The sequence below is a fragment of the Gambusia affinis genome, linkage group LG17, assembly GCF_019740435.1.
Source record: "Gambusia affinis linkage group LG17, SWU_Gaff_1.0, whole genome shotgun sequence".
Taxonomy (NCBI): domain Eukaryota; kingdom Metazoa; phylum Chordata; class Actinopteri; order Cyprinodontiformes; family Poeciliidae; genus Gambusia; species Gambusia affinis.
The window spans coordinates 9,796,194-9,815,151 of NC_057884.1; the positions used below are offsets into that span (position 1 = coordinate 9,796,194).

Genomic DNA, 18,958 nt, shown 5'->3' on the forward strand with positions numbered 1-18,958 from the left:
AATCTCTTCTTCCTCAGGGTGCACCCTTCTTTTGCACCGCTTGTTAAGCTCCAAACCTTCTATTACTTATTTATCTGTGAAGCAGATCTTTAGAGTTCCTCTGCAGAGATATCATTTTCCCGTGACATTTGTTCAACTATATCTGAGTTCAAAACTAAAGTTTGGCACATGAAAACTCAGAAATACTAAAAGAATGTTTGAAAATGTTCAACTAAAAGTTTGCATGGACAGTGAGGTACTTGCAAACCAACAAACTCCAGAAGCTCCAGCGATATACACAATAAGACTTCAATTGACAAAAGTGACAAAAGTCAGTTATAAATTTTTATTGCTACATTTGATGTGTTTTGTTTCCAATAAAAACCCAACAGTCATGGAAATAAGTGTTAAATGAACAAAAAAATGTTGCTATAAGTTACATTTAATCAGAAACAACAAACAATGTAAAAGATCACCAGAAAACACAAAGGCTAATAGGAATCAAACATTCCTTCATTTATATCTATTTCAGTCATTTGCTGAATGAGACGAAAAGAAAAAACTAAATCATCAGATTAGTTAAGAACCAAAAGTAACCAAAACGTTGTAGGATGAAGTAACTCTTATTTCACCTATTTCTAACCAATGATTTGCTTTAACACATCCAGTACATTACAGAGAAAAATTTTGTCAGTATGTCTCCACATTTAAAAAGTTATTAAAATAATGATAGGAAAAAGTAACAACATAATGTCAACATTTAGAATGTACTTTTCTCTTTTTAATTTAAATCTATGAAGAGAGTTTTAATTCTACAAAACACATCCTGTAAAACTCCTGTAAAGATTTGTAACAATTTTGCTTTTATGGACTTTATACTTCATCTAAGGTCATGTTTAGCTTTTCTGATTTGGAGGCATATTGTTTCTGACCTAAATGTTACATCTGCAACATGGAAATCTAGTAATCCTGGAAATTTTGGGACATTTCCACTATCAAGTTGTTAGTTATAGTACAACAGCCTGCTTTAACAATTCTGTACATTTTACTGGTGTCATGAAATTTGACTTTGTAAATGTTTTATATTCATTCTGATGACTTCAAGCCAGTATGGAATATAAGGTACTGTAATGTGCATTTTTGATTTAATTTAATATTACAACAGGCTTTATCAAACCTCATAATGGAAAACAAAACAAAATAAAATAAAATGAAAGCAATAATTAAACTGCATATGTATAGAAAAGATGGAGGAAAAAATCTAACAAGCTTTCAAATGCTGGTCAAAAACTTTTTAGTTAAAACATACATTTTGGTTTATTTATAAATTAATGCTACATGTGGACTGAACATTTGAAGGGTTGTTTCTCTTTTTGTCAGCGAGGGTTCAGTCTTTTTGGAGCAGTGGATCTGTCTGTGCTCTGTGCAACCACTTGTCCTGATCCCACTTCAGACCCTGAGAAAACAAGTGAAGGAGTTTATTTTTTTCATTCTCTTTTCAGATCTACTGAGATGTGATGTGATATAATGTCATTTGAGAGCAATTTGTTTGAAAGCACAAACTCACCTGTTTGTGGTCCAGTTTTGAGCTTGCTGGCAATTTTGGCGAAGAATGTGAGGGTAAGACAAGCTCCAGTTTCCCTGTCACAAACGCCTCCTTTGCAGCTGCAGGTCATGCGACACTCAACCCCATAGGTCCCATATGGGCAGTCTGCAAAGGAAAACACTAGTTTGTCACAAAAGCCCAAATTAGCTCAAATATATTTGAATGGAGAAACGATAGTGCATATATATGCAACATTTTACTATGGATAATGAAATTAGGTCTGGAGATATGGCTTATTTATAGACTATAGGACTATGGACAATTACTGACCAGAGAGCTAAAAGATTGTAAAACCATAGGATCAGGATTTGAGCATAAAATGCAGTACTCAAAAAAAAAAAAAAAAAAAAAAAAAACGACTAAGATTTCAGGTCACACCTTTGCAAATCCCGTATTCGTCTCCATAATCGTCCTCATCCTTGTAGAACTCGCAGAACAGCCCCGGTCCGCACTTGACGCCGTGCATCCCCGACACCGTGCGGTAACAATGCTCGTTTCTGCCGGCCGCGCAGACCTGGCAGCAGCCGCAGTCGTCCAGGACGGTCCGCGTACAGCGCTGCGTGTCGCCGCAGCGATCCACGCTGCATCTGTCCGGGCAGTTCACCGCATACTTCACGCCGGCGCTCCACGCCTCAGCATCATGCAGCATGAGTGAGGAGAGCACCGCGAGGAGCAGGAGGGACATCACTGGATGCGGGGTGGCTGGGTAGAGCATGTGGAGAAGGTACGAGAGGAGCAGCTGCGATCTCCTCTGAACGACTCGGGTTGACTGACCGGCGATTCATCAGGTTGTACGGTTATCAGCAATGAACAACTTTGTTTTGCCGATGGCCAATTTCCTCATTCCGGTGTTTCTTTCTTTCTTTCTTTTTTTTTCCTTTTTTTTTCTTTGCCCAGCAGCCTTTTTTTAGAAATCCGGCTTGGAAGTGGGATCAGCTGGGAACCTCCATCCAGGAACTGAGGTTGGCAGGACCTGATGTCATGAGTTATGTTTGGTTTGTTTTTGTCTCAGTGACGGAACACCTCAGCGTCAGACGGCAGCATGAGGACCTCGGAGGATGTGGAGTTGTTCCCCTATCCACACAAGTTTCTTATAAATAATTGATAGGAAGCATAGGTCATGAGGGTTTACATTTTAAATAAATTCTATGAACAACAAGCAGTGAGGGTACCTGTTAAATATTCCCTGGTGGCAGTGAATATACGTAGTCAATCATCTTTTTTTAATTTCTGAAAAACAAAATAATTTAATTACAGCATGATTCATGTTGCACAAAAAAAGATGCAAGAGCAAAACTGTCTGTAAGAAAGAAGAGAGCAGTCTGTATTTGTATCTTTCCAGCCAACAGCCATCACTATCCACAAGAACTATTTTAAGAATTTTAATTAACATGAATTACAACGACATTTAATTTCCCTTTGGGATCAATAAAATATTTTTTAAATTTTTTGAATGAGCCATGACAATACCTCCTTCATGCTTCAAAGTAGTAACAGCCCGCAGGCTTATAATACACTGGGGTAAACCCTGTGACCTGTTTACACACCGTTACCACCAACTAATTCTCATTCAACAGTGAAATTTCTCTGACAGACTCTGGTCGGTTCTCTGCTGTGATGCTTCTGATAGAACCTCAGCAGTGAAGCTAAATAGTAAATCATGTGTGGCTGCAAGGGGAAAATAATAAACATTTACTAATCATCACTGCTGAATTTAATGCCTTATTTTGGGCGCTCAGACTCTCCACTGTTGATAATTGTGAAAACAAACTGCAACTGGTTGCAGTAAAATAAAGAAAATATTTTATGTCCCTGCTATGGTAGACACCAGAACGTTTTTTGGGTCGCCGTGGTGACAAAAGTTGATATGACAACAATGACAATCTGACCAAATTCTCCACTTTTCTCTCTAAGTAGCGAATGCAAAGGATTTTACAAATGGTAGGTAAGGTGCAGCTTCTCTTTCTCATATTGCTCTGCTATTTTTTGTTGTTGTTGTTTACTTTCTATGTTCATCAGCTAGTATTTTGTAATATTTGCTGATAATCAAATTATTGCCCCATGTAATTCATGGCCTCAGCTTTGTTATCAAAACATTTCAGTCTTAGACTTCTCTATCTACAGGATGTTGTTATGGTGTTTAACTTTTCCCTGGTAAAACTGCAGTCTAACCTTCATGTTTTTCTTAGAGAGCAAACATTTGTCTTTAATTAAAGTTAGACTTGTGCATGTTGCAGCCTGCTTTCTGGGTGAACTTTCTTGGACAGCCAGACCTCTATCGAGTACTCTAAAATTACACTTAGGTGTGTGTGTGCATGTGTATACACTGTGTGCCTCTCTATGAACTGGTGTCCTCTCCAGGATGGATGCCACGTCCTGCCCATTGACTGCTGGAGATACACCAGACCCATGCAACGCTACAAGAATTGGTGGGTATACACAACGGGATGTTTTATCATTCGACTGCAAGCAATTTGATTTATTTCTTTAAACAGGTTTGCAGTTATTATTATTAATATTAGTATATTATTTGTATAATTGTTATTATTGTTGTTTTTAATAGGCATGGGAAAACTCATTAGGTTTTTTTCCTACTTGACAGGATATTGTCATCAAAAGAGGTTTTTGGTATAATAACATATGATGTAATAATAAATAATACCAAATAAACTGATATGTGGATCTTAGAAGGTAGCCTACTCACAAATGTCTTTAAAGCTTTTTGCGGTTAAAGGTGGATTTAAAGCTACCAAATGTTAAATAGAAGAAAATGCAAAAAGGTCTCTTGATTGAAGCCCGAACAACGCATGCAGCAACAGTCATTTTCTGTCAGATTAAAGCTTATCCACGAAAAGCCTGCAGGATTTTGCATGATGCAAAGTTAGCCTTGCATTGTCAAGGGCTTCTAGAGCCACAAAGGGCAAAATGCATTTTGCCTGAGATAAACTAACAAAATAAAAAATTCTGGCAGCATAATTTCTTCTACATCAACAGATGTCGGATGAGAAGAATGTTCTTCAGCAGATTACTTGTTTTGTGAATGGACTGTGTCCTTTTGGGATTTTGTCAGTGTTGGAAATACAATTTTAAACCAAACAAATACATTTGTGAGCCATCACTCCGAGACGCGCCGTGGCGCTAAAGTGGCAACCCGCCGCCCCCTTGCATCAGTGGATAATGCTCCGCAGAAGAAGCAGGGAAACGCAGGGGAAGGCTGACATGATATTTGCGTCCGAGGGAGACCTCACTGGGACGGGACGGGTAACGCATAGCAAACACCCTCGGAGGCTCGCCGTGAAGGTAACGGACACGCCTGCGGCCCTCTTTCATTGTATCGCAGCCAGGTAAAATAGACGTAGACCGAGCTTCGCTGTTACACAGCGAGGTGTTTCTGCTGGGAGCTGTCAGAAAACAAGCGGAGGTGGGGCTCGGTCTGTCGGTCTCTTAACGTGAAGCAGACTAGCAGCAACTGCAGTGCAGCCAGCCAGCAGCGTTAGCTCAGCTGTCACCGCAGATGCAGAATAGTGTTACACCAGCTGAATGACACGGCGGTGTCCGCTGTTATAATTCCCATTGAGCAGCTCAGTGTTTATGTTGCTGCAACCGCCAGGCACCGAGCCAGGAAAAGAGATGTCAAGACTGATATATTGGCAAAAACACAAATAAATGGGCAGAAAGATTGAAACCTGAAGCGCAGGAGGATAATGTCATTATGTTTTAATAATTCAATTATCCTCCAGGCTGTTCGTTTGTGCCTATTTGCTCGACTCTGATGAACTTGTCATTTGGCCATTATGAATACAGTTGTCCTCTGTACCTCAAAAACTTATAATAATAATAATAATAATAATAATAATAATTATTATTATTATTATTATTATTATTATTATTTATTGACATATTTATTGCTTGGTTATGCAGTGGTTATGAACGTTTGCACTGCAGCAAGAAGAGCTTGAGGTCAAATACTGGCCAGGGTTAATGCATGATCTGCCTTTGAATGTGTATGTTCTCACCAGGTTCTCTGACTTCCTCCCACAATCCAACGTTTCTCCCTAATTACCTTTAGTTATCAGTGTGTGTGTGTGTGTGTGTGTGTGTGGGTGTGTGTGTGCGTGGCTGTTTGTCTTGTGTTTTCACTGGTGACCCGTTCAGGATGCACCCCACATCCCAACCTGTGATCACTGCAGATAGGCACCACTCTCCCAGCAACCCTTCAAAAATGAGTCAGTGGCGATGATGGATAAACGATTTGATAATATCTGTAGCTGGCTTCTGACTGGCAGCCAGAGTGTACCTGCTGTGGATCTGGTCGTCCTGGAAACAGCAGCTTAAACTGATAAGTCAGCATCCTCTTCCAGCTGGTCTTAGCGTTTTTCTTTATATGTCAAATGTAGGTGGTTAGGCGATTTAAGTAAACCAGAAGTATTTGGTAACCTCTGAATGAAGTGAAATGAGATGAATTTATGTGTCTGCAGGGTTTTTGGTTAGACTCGAGATTTAAGATAAGCCTCCACAAGATCTCACATTTCTCTCCCCATGACAGGATAACACAAAGTGGTGCATAATTATGAAAAGTCAGTAAATAATTAAATACAAAGAAAAGTCTGGAAAAGTATGCTGTACACTGGATCTGACTTCTCCTTACTCGGATACCTAGAAATAAAATTCAGTGATACTGACTTCTTTGAGAGGTCACCCAAATCACAAATAGATCCCACCTGCATAATTTAGTCTTAGTATAAATATAGCTTTTCTGTTAAGCTCTCAGAGTTTTATTAAAGATTGTTAATGAGCAAATAATCTTATGAAGACCAACGAACCACACCAAACAAGTCCTGGAAAAGTTGTGGAGAAATTTAATGCAGAGTTGGGTTAAAAATAAAAAATAAAAAAAATTCATCAACCTTTGAACATCTCATTGTTCTTACCCATCATCATCTGAAACTGGACTGAAAAGGGCGTAACTGAAAACCTAAAAAGACATAGCCGTTCACATAAACTGAAAGCCTACTCTAGTTAGCAAACTGTGGAGGAGCTGCAGACACCCAGAACGCAGGTGAAAAACCAGATTGACAGCACAGTGATTAGTCATGCATTCCACAGCCTGTATGGGACAGGGACAAGAACAAAGCCATGGTTGAAAACAAAGAAAAGACGCTGGGGGAGATGAGACCAGAAAATGTTTTAAAATAGTAATTGGTGGGAAACCAATTGTAAAACAGGCAGATTGAAGATGATGGTGGTGGCGTCATTCTCTCTTGTTGTTTTTCTTCAGCTCAAACAGGGAAGCTGTTCTTGCTGAAAAGATGTATGTAGCTGAATTCATAATGGTCCTGGAAGAGCTCATTGTTTCCAGACGTCATTATAGTCACTAATCACAGAAGGACATTTTCCAGTACTAATGAGAAACTAAATGTTTTATTTGGGGGAAAATAAAGGATAAAAGAGGAAATTGCAATTAGCCCCATATCTGCTTCTTCACATTTCTGAAGCTTTCTTGCTTTGGTTGCCTCACTGGTGAGTCTATTGCTATATCTAAGCTTGCTGTTATTTTTGGACTGGGTGGAAACCGTATAGCCCCCCCAAGCCTTTGGCCCGCCAAGAGACATGAGATTTTCAGACTATGATCAAAGTCACACACTTGGTAATATTTTGCGATTTAGCATATTTCATGTTTTGTTGTAGGTTTTAATTTCAGGATTTATACTTTGGCATAAAGTATTCAAGTCAGTTTTTTTTTAGTTTGGGCAACATCAAATAATTCAGTGTCTGTGTACTGGAGTAAATATTAAACAAGCAGTACTAGAAATCCAGTTATTGAAGTGAAGCTCAAGTCTATTTTTGCTCTTGTGAGACAGCAGGAGCATTTTTAAGTGGGAGGGTGTGATTCGTGCTGTGCAATGTGAAAGATTAGCCCCCACTCTCTATCACTTGAATGACAACACTGCTTCATCATTATGGCATTGTATATGACTAAAGGCACTGTAACTTCAACAAAATGGCGATAAAGAGCAGTCAGATAATCTATAGTTTCATAGTTACTTGAAAAAAAAAAAGATAAATCAGATTGTAATCTGGATCAAAACCTCTGTCAGTCACCTCAACTTTGTTTTAAATATTTATTAAATATACCCAGATTTTTGGTCATAAATTAGCTTTCAAACTGAAAAACTGAACTGAATACCCAAACATGTTTCCAACTCTAATTGCTAGTAAATCCCCTCCTTTCCCAACTTTTGTTGCCACCCTACGCACATCCACCTCTCACAAAACCTATGCTGCAAAACATTTACTTAGTGTCATCTAACGTCATTAATCAACTAAATTTAGCAATAAAATCAACTCAGGAATTAAATATCTATCAACAAAGTTTATACTTTTTAATTTCTGGCTTGGATTATTAACTTTGGTGCTCAGAACAAAAATAAATCATTAATCAGTGACTTAATGGCAAAGAAACTCTTGCTATTCTGCTTCCCTTTGTGCCTTGTAAGTCTCCTCATTAGGAGGAGGCTGACCTACTTCACTGATACCCACTGGGCTTGTATCATTAACCTGGATGTAGACTGCTGTGTGGAGAGGTGCCAGCACCAAAGACAAAGCTTTTCACCCTCACACTGAATGTAATTGCGAGAGAACAACATCATAAAGTGACCAATTAGTAAGAAATGTTGTAGAGTGATGAAGGTGTAAGGGAGCTGTAGGTGTCAAAATAAAATTGCATCCATTGTAACTCTTCTACTCCTTCTGTTTTTCAGGAGTGAAACACAGTTTAGATAATGTACAAAGATGGTGCCTTGTCAAACCCATGTGTTGCTGAAGTGGCAGGAGCATTTCAACAGTTCCTGGGCTGCAGAAGACAGCGTGCAGACAGCCAGGAGGCACGGGGCAGCCGTGCTCTACAATAAGCTCCTTTACAACAAGGAAGTGGTGACTCTGGCTCAGCCTGTCCAAGAACTGGCCAGCCCAAGACTTCCCGACTTCGAGTGTGAATCCAACACATCAGTCGAGAAAGAAGAGTACCTCTCATCCCTGCTTCACAGTCAGCGATGGCTGGCTCACCGCATGCTGACGCAAACCTCCTACACCCTGGGCCTCCACCAAAGACTGGTAGTTCTGCAGAGGATCTACTACGCACTTCACAGCAAATATCATGACAAGTTTCGCCTGCAGCTGCCCTCGCAGTCCACGGACAGCGGGGCAGAGAGCGGGCCGATTGAGCTGGCCTCTGAACCTCGTCTGCCGGGGGGAGTTTCAAAGATCAAGTCCGGTACAGATGTTCTGATAGAAATGGGTGTAAGGACGGGTCTGAGTCTGCTCTTCTCGTTGCTGCAGCAGAACTGGAGGTACGCGGCCTCTGTGCACCCGGAGTCTGTGCTTTGCAATGACGTGCTCGCCACTGCGTCCTCCGTCCTGGCTTCTCTGCCACCGCTTTCTCTGGCTAATGAGAGTAAGATCCCATCGGTGGGTTTGGACTGCCTTGGACAGGTGGCTGACTTTCTGAAGAAGACGTCGGTGAGCAGCGGGAGCAGCGGGGCGGACACGACTGGTCGGAGGCTGGCTCTGGAGCTGCTGCTTGGCCTGGCCATGCAGAGGGGCTCCCTGAAATTCCTGCTGGAGTGGGTGGAGGTGGCTTTGGCTGCCTCCATGCCCTCCTCCACCGCGGTCCTGTCTTCCTCCTCCTCACTGAGCTTTCAGGAATCACCTGGCGTGGACTTTGAACTTATTCAGCAAACTCTTCTTCAGATGAGGCAATATTCGGTAAGTCGGTTCTTCTTAACCAGTTACATTTTATTCATTTTACAATTAAAATGTGAAATCAGCCTTAATGCATTAGCATGACTTCCAAAAAATCTTTTGTCAACATGACATTAACTTTTCACTGGATTGGAACATAGAGAAAGAGTGATGTTTGATCATTATTATTTGCGCAATCTCTCTAAATAGTCCTTACTCTTCCTTCATCCATTTTTCTTTTCTGCTCCCCATAAAATGTTTCCTATAGGACTTAGGTCTGCGGGCTGGGCTGAAATGGCCATGAGGTTAGATTGGTTTTGTGTCTGGTGAACTGTTTCTGTGTATTTGACTATTAGTTTTGCATCGTTATGCTGCTGGCAAACCCATTGACAATCCAGATTATGTTTCCAGGCAGAAGCCACTAGATTTTTAGTTAAAATCCTCATGATGTCATGAAGTCACACATAGTTTGGACACAGGCCCATAGCACTATGGATCCTCTCCCACACTTAACAGTGGACATGAGAACACATATTTATCTGGTGTGTTTTTCTTTTAATCCAAACCAACAGTGTTTGTTGTAAAATTCTCCTCACCACAGCTGTCTTGGGTTCGACTCCCAACCTGAAACATTTACTACGTTTTCCCTTTCTCTCTCTCTCTGCCCTTCTTCCTGTAAAGACCACTAGTGCCTCAAAACATAAAAAGATACAATTCAGTCTCATTTGACCAAAGCTCACAGATTAAATTTTTTTTTTGTTTAAAAAAAAAGCTTGACGTCTTGTTACAGCAATAAAAATGAATTGATTTTAAAGCTTCTGACACATCTTTATCATAGCTGCCAGTGGCAGAGTAATACATTTTACGGCAATCTTCTGTTTTCCTTTTTCTCTCGTTAATGGACAGTACATCAGAGACTGTGGGATTTATAAGAGAACCTCTTAGCTAATTTTAGATATGTCTGTGCTGACATCCCATAATATATTGCACATATAAGTGTAACATTTCCAGAGCATAAAATCAGCTCCGATGTTACTGACACTAGAAGCTAACTTTGCCTCTTTTCAGCTTCACTTTGGTGTCATACTGCACCAAATGTTTTCTTTTTCTTTCCAGAGTATATTAATGGTGACAGCAACCATTTAATATGTAATAAAAAAGAAAAAGAAAAAGAAAAGTATAGCAGCAAAAGGCAGCATTATTGCTTCACTTCTAAATCTACAATACGGAAATGCTATCATGCATACTATTGTCAGTTTAATATCTTTGTTACAGTGATTGACTTAGGAATTACAAGAGGACCTAATGTGTGAAAAGCATGATACTTAAAATTAGATGTTACTTTACATTTAAGGAAAACAGAATGGATGTAATTGGGATTCTCTTGAAGAGTATTATGATGACTGTATCATAACTCATATTTTTCTGAACTTTTTTTTGTTTTCCTTCATCACATTTTGTTCCCACTACTCTTGAACTGAGGTGTAGCATCTCAGCCACTAAAAATATACATCCAGTGTGGGCATCTAGGGCAGGGAAAGTCCACACAAAGGGCCAAATGTATTATTGGCTTGTATAATTTGCATGAATGACATTTAAAATAAATCCGTCTAAATGTTTCATTCAGGCAGTCACACGTGGACATGAGATGAAAATTGTGTTTTGATTGATTATGCATCTCTTATGGTGTTCTGCTTCCTTGGTCTTGGCCAGTGTCATAGTTTTTATTAAGCTAGACGCTTACAATTCACCATTGTTTTTAATGTCTTTTTAAAGTTTGAAGTACGGTAGTATTTTGTTTTTCTATTAATTACCAGATACTAAAATGCAATAAACCATAATTTGTAATGATGTAATCCATCTAAAAATGTAAAAGTATTTGCTTCATTTACAAAATAGCATTTAATAAATAGTTGTTCTGCTGAAATCCTTTTGGTCTGATACTTCTCCATGCCGCCATATAAACAAAGAGACTGTTTAAGTTTGGAGTGATGCATTAGTGTTCAAATAAGGATTAACACTAAGCCAGTCTTCCTGTCCCCCACAGTTATTCATATTGAATCATCCTAATCAGCTTTGCAGTAGTTTTGTACAAATGATAACCAGAGATAGCTGTTGCCAGCAGGTTTTATATACTACTGTGTCCAGGTGATGCGATAAGGCAATGTACCCAGAGTAATAATCTTTTTGATAACTTATTTTTATCCATTGTATTTATCCAACGGCTTAGCTGAAAAGCAAACAGAGATTTAAACATGATCTGGATTTTGCTTTCATGAACAGAGTGCAGTGTTTTAAAGACATCCTTGTATATAAATGTGGAAAATAAACTATTTTATAGGGTTTCCGTGGGGATCCCATCAACACTCAGGTGCTAACAAAAGACGCAGATGGACTTTGTCTACTCTCCCAGGCGGCTCTCTACTTGTTTGAGGAGGTAAAACACAGCATGGATTCCTACAATATGATGCAATAATAATAATAAGACAAAGTTGTTCCATTAACATACCTAAACTTTAACTGTACCTTGTTCCACTTTCATAGATATGCAACCTGGCATCGAATTGCCTGTGCTCCTGCAGCACAGACACGGCTGCTCCTGGCGCGGAGAGCGACACAGTGATGGTTTACGTTTGGGGCAGCAACAGCAGCCATCAGCTGGCAGAGGGGACGCTGGAGAAAATCCTCCTGCCAAAAGTGACGCAGGGCTTCAGTGATGCTCAGATGGTAGGTTTGACAAATGCAAATAATTTGATTTTTTTCTTTTCTGTTATGAAAAGGATGTCATGAGTCTATAAAGATTTTTTACTTCATTTTCTGGCATAATATTCTACACTACCTGTTTCCCTTTTTTTTTCCCTAACTGAATTGTGGCACGCACCATATTTCAAATATGTGCTGGTTACTTTTGCCCCTTTTCCGTTTCATGTCATTTTAGTTTTGGTTGATTAGTATTACACAACCTCTAATGCCAAAGCAAACATTAGTTCACTTATTTGTGCAGTACCTTTGACCTAAGTAAGAAATAGATGTTTCACCAAGTTTTAAAGGTGGAAATTCTGTCATCTAATGTCTACTCTGGGCTCCTTCCAGATTGAGGCAGGCCAGTACTGCACCTTCTCCGTGTCTGCTGATGGTTCGGTGAAAGCATGTGGAAAAGGCAGCTATGGCCGCCTGGGTCTGGGGGATTCCAACAATCAGTCCATGCCCAAGAAACTGGTGCTGGAGCCACACAGGAACATGAAGAAAGTGTCCTCCTCCAAGGGCTCGGATGGACACACTCTGGCCATCACTGTTGAGGGAGAGGTATAAAGCCCTTTGAATGAAATATTGGGCATATTTAAGATGAGCATTGCTATTTTTGAAGTTGTCAACTGGCACTGTGAACTAAGTGTTTGCACTTAGTGACTCGTACATGTTTTTTTTTTTTAATATTATATTCAATTTATAAACACAAATTTATTTTAGGTGTTCAGCTGGGGTGACGGTGAATATGGAAAACTTGGTCATGGCAACAGTGCAACACAGAAATACCCCAAAATCATACAAGGGCCACTGTCGGGGAAAGTGAGTCTGCAGAAAAGCAACCTGTTTTTGACAAAATGAATTATAAATCTGTTTTTGTCTGGTTTTATTTATGCATTTATATCTTAACGTGTTCCGGCAGGTTTTTGACATGTACAGTTTTTTCTTACAGGTTGTTGTATGCGTGTCTGCTGGCTACAGACACAGTGCCGCCGTTACCAATGATGGAGAGCTCTATACATGGGGAGAGGGAGACTTTGGCAGACTTGGTACACTCAGATTTACTCTATGTCAACAATTATGAAGTTTTCAAACAATTGCTGATTACCTGGTTTGTCTGGTGCAGGTCACAATGACAGCCAGAGTCGAAACATGCCCACACTGGTGAAGGATATCAGTGGAGTGGGACAGGTAACATGTGGCAGTTCCCACACCATTGCTGTGGCGCAGGATGGACGTACGGTGTGGTCCTTCGGTGGCGGAGACAATGGTAAAGTCGTCACTTTATAGACATTTTGATTGAAAACACCTGGAAATACAATTTTTATTCATAAATATACATCAAAAACTCTGCTTATTTTTGTGAAATTAACTCATCAGTACTTTTGTGTTGTAGTTGCAGTCTCCATTTTCATGATGAGAGCATTTGAGCCGCAGTGAAAATGTGAAGTATGACTCATGTTTGCAGGTAAACTAGGCCATGGAGACACAAATCGTGTGTATCGCCCCAAGGTCATTGAAGCCCTTCATGGATTTATCATCAGGAAAGTGTGTGCAGGCAGCCAGTCATCTCTAGCCCTCACCTCTGCAGGACAAGTAAGATTCAGCCGACCTACATCTTTCGATTGACCCGATCAGTTTTAGACAGGGTTTGTTAATCTTCGGTGTTAACGCTATTTAATAAATGTGAATTTATGTAAAAAAGCACTTGACAGAAATGTATTAAAATTTATTTTATGCATTATCTTTAATTTTTTTGACTGAGCCAGCTGGTGTCACCCTTAACAGAGCTTGTTCTCAGTCAACCACATTAATGAAATACTCAGAAACGAGACTCTGAAATCTGCATACCGCAATGTGAAAGTGAAATATAATAAATAAATACGGACCAATCCCAGAAATTTGACTGGAACTGTTAAATCAGTTACCTGATTACATCAGAAAACATTAACAGCATTTATTTTTTTTCATCATTTGTATGTATTTTGTTTTTACCTCTGCTGTACCTTTAGGTGTTTGCTTGGGGCTGTGGCTCGTGTTTAGGTTGTGGCTCCTCTGAAACAACCTCTTTAAGACCCAGGTTCATAGAAGACCTGGGCATCACCAAGATCATAGACATTTCCTGTGGGGACAGCCACTGTCTGGCTTTGTCTCACGGTGAGAAATCTTCACCAGTTTGCTGCTTCGTACTAAATGATTTCTACACAATGCCTAAAGACATCCGAAACGTGTCCTCCTGTCATCAGAGAACGAAGTGTATGCTTGGGGTAACAATACGATGGGCCAGTGTGGGCAAGGCCACACCTCTACACCAATAACCAAACCGAGGAAGGTGCTTGGCTTAGAGGGGATCTCGATTCAGCAAATAACAGCTGGCACCTCTCACAGTCTCGCATGGACTGCAGTTCCAAGTGACAGGTAAACGGTGACTAAAAGGCTGTGTCTCTTTAGGGAAAACCAACTCATAGTATCTGCCATTTGAAATCCTTCCTTTGTGTTGTGGATTGTGTTTGTATCTATGGAGATGTTTCTTTGGGATTTTAGATTGCTTTGTTTCTTTGTCCAGGCAACTAGTGGCATGGCACAGACCCTTCTGTGTCGACCTGGAGGAAAGCACTTTCACCTACTTACGCAACTTCCTAGAAATGTACTGTGACGGCATTGGTAACGATACACCCCCGGCTCCATTTGTATCTAAAAGGTATGAGGTTCACTTGTTGCTATGTTCAGTGACCAAAGCATACAATCAAAGCTTCTTACTAGGCTTAAAAAGCCTGCAAAAGTATGTAATTTGATTTTATCCAAGGCTGGATAAATATAAGAAACATAACATTTTATATTTAGAAAATATTGATGGGTTTCCAGAATTTGTTATTACAATTTCTTTCATGTAAAGAACATAATTTCTGAAAAATAAAGGTTTTTTAGATTTGTATATAGCCTTTCTCATTGATTTATCACACCACAACTCTTTTTTTATTATTTCGTTACATTTGTCCACATGGTTTTGGATTACTGATATAAGTCACAGATAAATACACCCTCATTATGTTTTGCCCCTAGACCAACTTAGCTTGTTGTTCAAGTGTCTCAATTTTAAGTTTTGACAAACAAAATAAAGTTGTAATAGATCTCAAACTGTGCTTCACAGAACCAGTAAGATGATCTATACCAGATTTTACAAATCTAAGTTGCATAAATTTTAAAACTTGTTCGAAGTAAGTGCCTAAAAAAGTGACATGAAAAAAAATCTCTCAGTATGTTGCTGAATTACAATCAAACTTCAGGAATATTTTTTCTTGATTGAAATTTGACCCACTCAGGTATCCAGTATGTCATAAAATCTGTTGAAAGCTCAGAAATTTGAATCTTGAGAAGCATAAGATGTTGAAGTAGAGGATGTGGAGAATTCTTCACCTGGGCATGTTGACAGTCACATTTCCTCGCTTGCTCCTTTAATCCCCTCCTCTAAAGCTGTCTGGTTCTGCTCCTCAGGGATCACCATCATTTCCTCCTGCTGTGCATGAAGCTGCTGTCCATCCACTTGTCCTTGGCTCATGCAGGCGGCACAGGAGCCATGGTTCTTGGTGCTCAGGGCAGGCCCTTGAGAAATCTGCTGTTCAGGCTCATAGACACCAACATACCAGAGTCCATACAACAAGTAAATAATCTGAGTTTCTGTTCTAATGTAGTTCTGAGAGTAGATCAAAGTTGCACAATATTTTTATGACAATGTCGGTGAGTAGAATATTGCAAAAAAAAACACACAAAAAAAACTCTTTGACTTCGGTAGCCAAAAAGATTATGTCATGGATTCAATCTGCATATCATGAACATGTTTAGTCCGTTGGGTGAACAAACTGCCCTTAATGCCCATAACAGATGAATAGTTTTAGTGACTGACATACTAAATCTTACAGAGAGGAGAGGTAATATGTAACTGTAAAAAAAAAAAAAAGCGAGTTAATCCCTATCAATATTGTCATTAAAATTTTCAGCAGTTATACATTTTCCTACAGTAGTTGCACAGATCATATTGTCCATCGTCAATGTGGGGGAAAATCACTGACACCCACCAAAGGTCGTGCTCTGTCTTTCAATAGTTTATAGTTTGAATGGAGGCATATTCGCTACACCTAGTTTCTTTTTAAACATTAGAAGAAGCAGACCATTGCACAATGGTTAAAAATGTTCCTGATAAGCTTAAAGTGTTTATTAGTGGTAGTGCCTCACTACTTTCAACAGCCAAAAGATATACTGCTAATGTCCCACGACAGAGGCCATATTTCAAATATCCTTCATAGGCCAGAATTCGGCTTGTGTGGTATCTTTGCTGAGAGGTTTTCATGCTTTTAATTTATATTTTTTATTCATTGCAGTTAATGGTAATATTGGATGTTTTGTCTTTTCTTGTTGGTACACAGGCAGTTTTAAACACACTGTCCATTGGTGCCTCCCTGCTGCTGCCTCCTCTCAGGGAACGAACTGAGCTGCTCCTTTCCCTCCTTCCCCAAGGCCCACAGAGTTTAAATATTCTCTCCAAAGGCCAGGTATGTATAAGTAACTTAAAGAATCATTTATTTATTGGGTATATAGTCATCATTTTATTTTATCAGAGAAAAGAGGGTTCAATATAAACGAACACCACATATTTTTTATTATGTCATCTTTGGAGATATGGAGGAAAATAATGGTTGAGCTTCTATTTTTTTGTTTTTTTGCTATCTGGCTTGATACAGCTGGAGATTCTCTAACCACTTTATCAATTTGGAGTGCCGCTTGGCTGCATGTGTGAATGAGTGCTAGAACAATGCGAAAATATGTAACTGTGAAAACTATTGATCTTCTTCATGTTTTTCTGTGTCTGTTCAAAGCGGCTGCAGCTAGACATGGTCCTCAGCAGCCTTCAGGATCAGAGCCATGTAGCGTCTCTGCTGGGTTACAGCAATTTCGGAGAGGTGACGGGCCTCGGACCTCCACTAACGCCCGCTGCATCGGCCCGACCTCCCTCCTCCTCCAGCTCAGTTGATGCCTATGACCCACTGCACTTAGCGGAGGTCCTGTTGAGAACGCTGCTGCTCAGCATTGGCATTTATACGGTACGAATTCAAAGACCTCGTTCATGTAGAACTTAAATCGTGAAATGTAGTGCTGATAGTTTCAGTAATGTAGTAAGGGAAACTACTCTTTATGTACTAATCTTTTAGTTGAAATAAGTTTTTTATCATTAGAGCAGCACTTTTGTTAAAAATGCAACATAAATGTGGTAATGTGACAGTGATTTTGCTGCACGTCTGCCTATGTGTGTTCCTACAGGAGCAGCAGTTTGGAGAACTGGAGAAGAACAGTGATAAACAGCTATGTGGAGGTGGTGAGGGACAAAATGATCCTCCTTCTCAGTTCCACCAGCTGCTGTCAGGACTTCACAAACACCTGCTCGCCCACTGCTACCTTCAGTCCAGTCCTGAGGTAAGAAACTAAATTAGTCAGACAGTCAAAACAACAAAAAGTTGCTGCTCCAGAAGTTTGCATAAGCTTAGTGTATATAAATTATTTTCAAACATTGACCATTTAAAGGGTTACTCTACCTTTTGTAGGTGTGAAATGCTAATTGTTTTATTGAATTAAGACAAAGGCTTGTTAATTACTCTCAAACATTTGTGGTTAAAACACTACTTCATAACATTTACCTTAAATATTAGTTGTTTTGCATGTATATATTTGAACCTTTATGTCCAATTTTAACCTGTTGGGGATCCACAATAAATTTAAACTTGTTCATCTAATCCTTGGTTTTAAAATTTATTGAAGTTGTATCATCAGTCCTCCCTGATAGAGTGCAAGTCTGAATTTGTAGTTAATGGCCAGAAGTTAAACACATATTGCCCAGTGTATGTACATTTCAAATGGCCAGTTTTACTGGAACGTCTAGAACTGCTCATTTAGAAATGTTTTTTTTGCCCATTTGTCTTTGATAAAGCATTGTCACTTTTATTTTTGTTAAGCGTTTAATGTATTTGGATTACAACGGGGTTCTTTCTGCTCCTGGTAGGATGACGGCAGTGTAACCTTGCTGCGTGAGCATCTTTACCTGCTGCTTCCCTGCGCCACTGAGACTCTCAAGAGATCCACTAAGCTGCTGAAAAAGAGCTCCCATGACAAGCAGATAATTAAAAAGCTGCATAGTAAGAATAATAGCAATACTAAATTTCTTGTTGAAGCTTATTCGATTTGGTGTTAGAACTCTTTCTCTTTTCACAGTAGGTTTAGTGTGCTAAATAACTTTAATCCTCTTCTTTTGTCTCACATTTGGTCCCAGCTGTGTTGTACCATTCGGTCGCGGGTAGCTTGCTGTGCCAGGTAATGTACTCCTTGCTGCTGCTGCCACTGGACACCGTTCAGCCTCTACTGAACCATTTGATGTCGCTGTTGGAGCACCTGAATGATCTGAACAGCCTGCTGCCTGAGACGTCCCTCCTAGAGGATCAAGAACTGGGAGTAGAGGCTCAGAAAGCTTCCTCTGGTCAGTTCAATTACCCTTTATTTTTCCTATTCACCCAGAATTATTATTTCTATAGGCTTCTCTGTCATTTCAGTTGATACGTATACATCTAGTTTAATAATGAGAATGATTATCTTGTAGAAAAAAGAGAGGAAAGCCCAAACCTTGGAAAGGAGCATCAGGAGGAGGAGTGCAGATGGGTTTGGATACTGGACCTGGAGCGGTCTGTTGCGTTGGCCGTTGGACGGTGCCTTGGCAGTATGGTGCAAGGCCCACCGCCTTCCCTCCATGAGAAAATGTCAGAGATGTGGTTATCGAACGTCCTTCTCAGGAATGGTCTGGAGATGGACTTTGAACAGCTCGGTAGGAAACTATTGAACTTATTC

At 39.8% G+C, this 18,958-nt stretch overlaps 2 protein-coding genes across 8 annotated transcripts in view; one reads left to right on the plus strand and one right to left on the minus strand.

The window, feature by feature from the left end:
• Window positions 1-311: 311 nt before the first annotated feature.
• Window positions 312-2,539, minus strand: esm1 (endothelial cell-specific molecule 1). Its single transcript, XM_044143910.1, has 3 exons — window positions 1,964-2,539; window positions 1,547-1,690; window positions 312-1,435 (listed from the first exon to the last, which is right to left on the minus strand). Exons 1-3 carry the CDS (start codon window positions 2,298-2,300, stop codon window positions 1,356-1,358), a joined length of 561 nt encoding a protein of 186 aa, XP_043999845.1. The 5' UTR covers window positions 2,301-2,539; the 3' UTR covers window positions 312-1,355.
• A 959-nt stretch (window positions 2,540-3,498) lies between these two features.
• Window positions 3,499-18,958, plus strand: part of LOC122846760 (probable E3 ubiquitin-protein ligase HERC1) — a 46,755-nt gene continuing 31,295 nt past the window's right edge. For 4 of the 7 annotated variants that reach the window (XM_044143899.1, XM_044143905.1, XM_044143903.1 and 1 more), the window contains exons 1-20: window positions 3,500-3,526; window positions 3,947-4,014; window positions 8,347-9,349; window positions 11,667-11,762; window positions 11,870-12,052; window positions 12,419-12,631; window positions 12,794-12,892; window positions 13,023-13,119; window positions 13,197-13,340; window positions 13,539-13,666; window positions 14,083-14,227; window positions 14,317-14,488; window positions 14,637-14,771; window positions 15,566-15,731; window positions 16,495-16,620; window positions 16,945-17,169; window positions 17,387-17,539; window positions 18,123-18,255; window positions 18,390-18,593; window positions 18,714-18,935. In XM_044143899.1, coding sequence (XP_043999834.1) covers window positions 8,378-9,349; window positions 11,667-11,762; window positions 11,870-12,052; window positions 12,419-12,631; window positions 12,794-12,892; window positions 13,023-13,119; window positions 13,197-13,340; window positions 13,539-13,666; window positions 14,083-14,227; window positions 14,317-14,488; window positions 14,637-14,771; window positions 15,566-15,731; window positions 16,495-16,620; window positions 16,945-17,169; window positions 17,387-17,539; window positions 18,123-18,255; window positions 18,390-18,593; window positions 18,714-18,935 — 3,613 coding nt within the window. In that variant the 5' untranslated portion in view covers window positions 3,500-3,526; window positions 3,947-4,014; window positions 8,347-8,377. Of the gene's footprint in view, window positions 3,527-3,946; window positions 4,015-4,772; window positions 4,930-8,346; window positions 9,350-11,666; window positions 11,763-11,869; window positions 12,053-12,418; window positions 12,632-12,793; window positions 12,893-13,022; window positions 13,120-13,196; window positions 13,341-13,538; window positions 13,667-14,082; window positions 14,228-14,316; window positions 14,489-14,636; window positions 14,772-15,565; window positions 15,732-16,494; window positions 16,621-16,944; window positions 17,170-17,386; window positions 17,540-18,122; window positions 18,256-18,389; window positions 18,594-18,713; window positions 18,936-18,958 lie in introns of those variants that run through there. The other 3 variants (XM_044143904.1, XM_044143900.1, XM_044143901.1) reach the window with 3 other exon arrangements.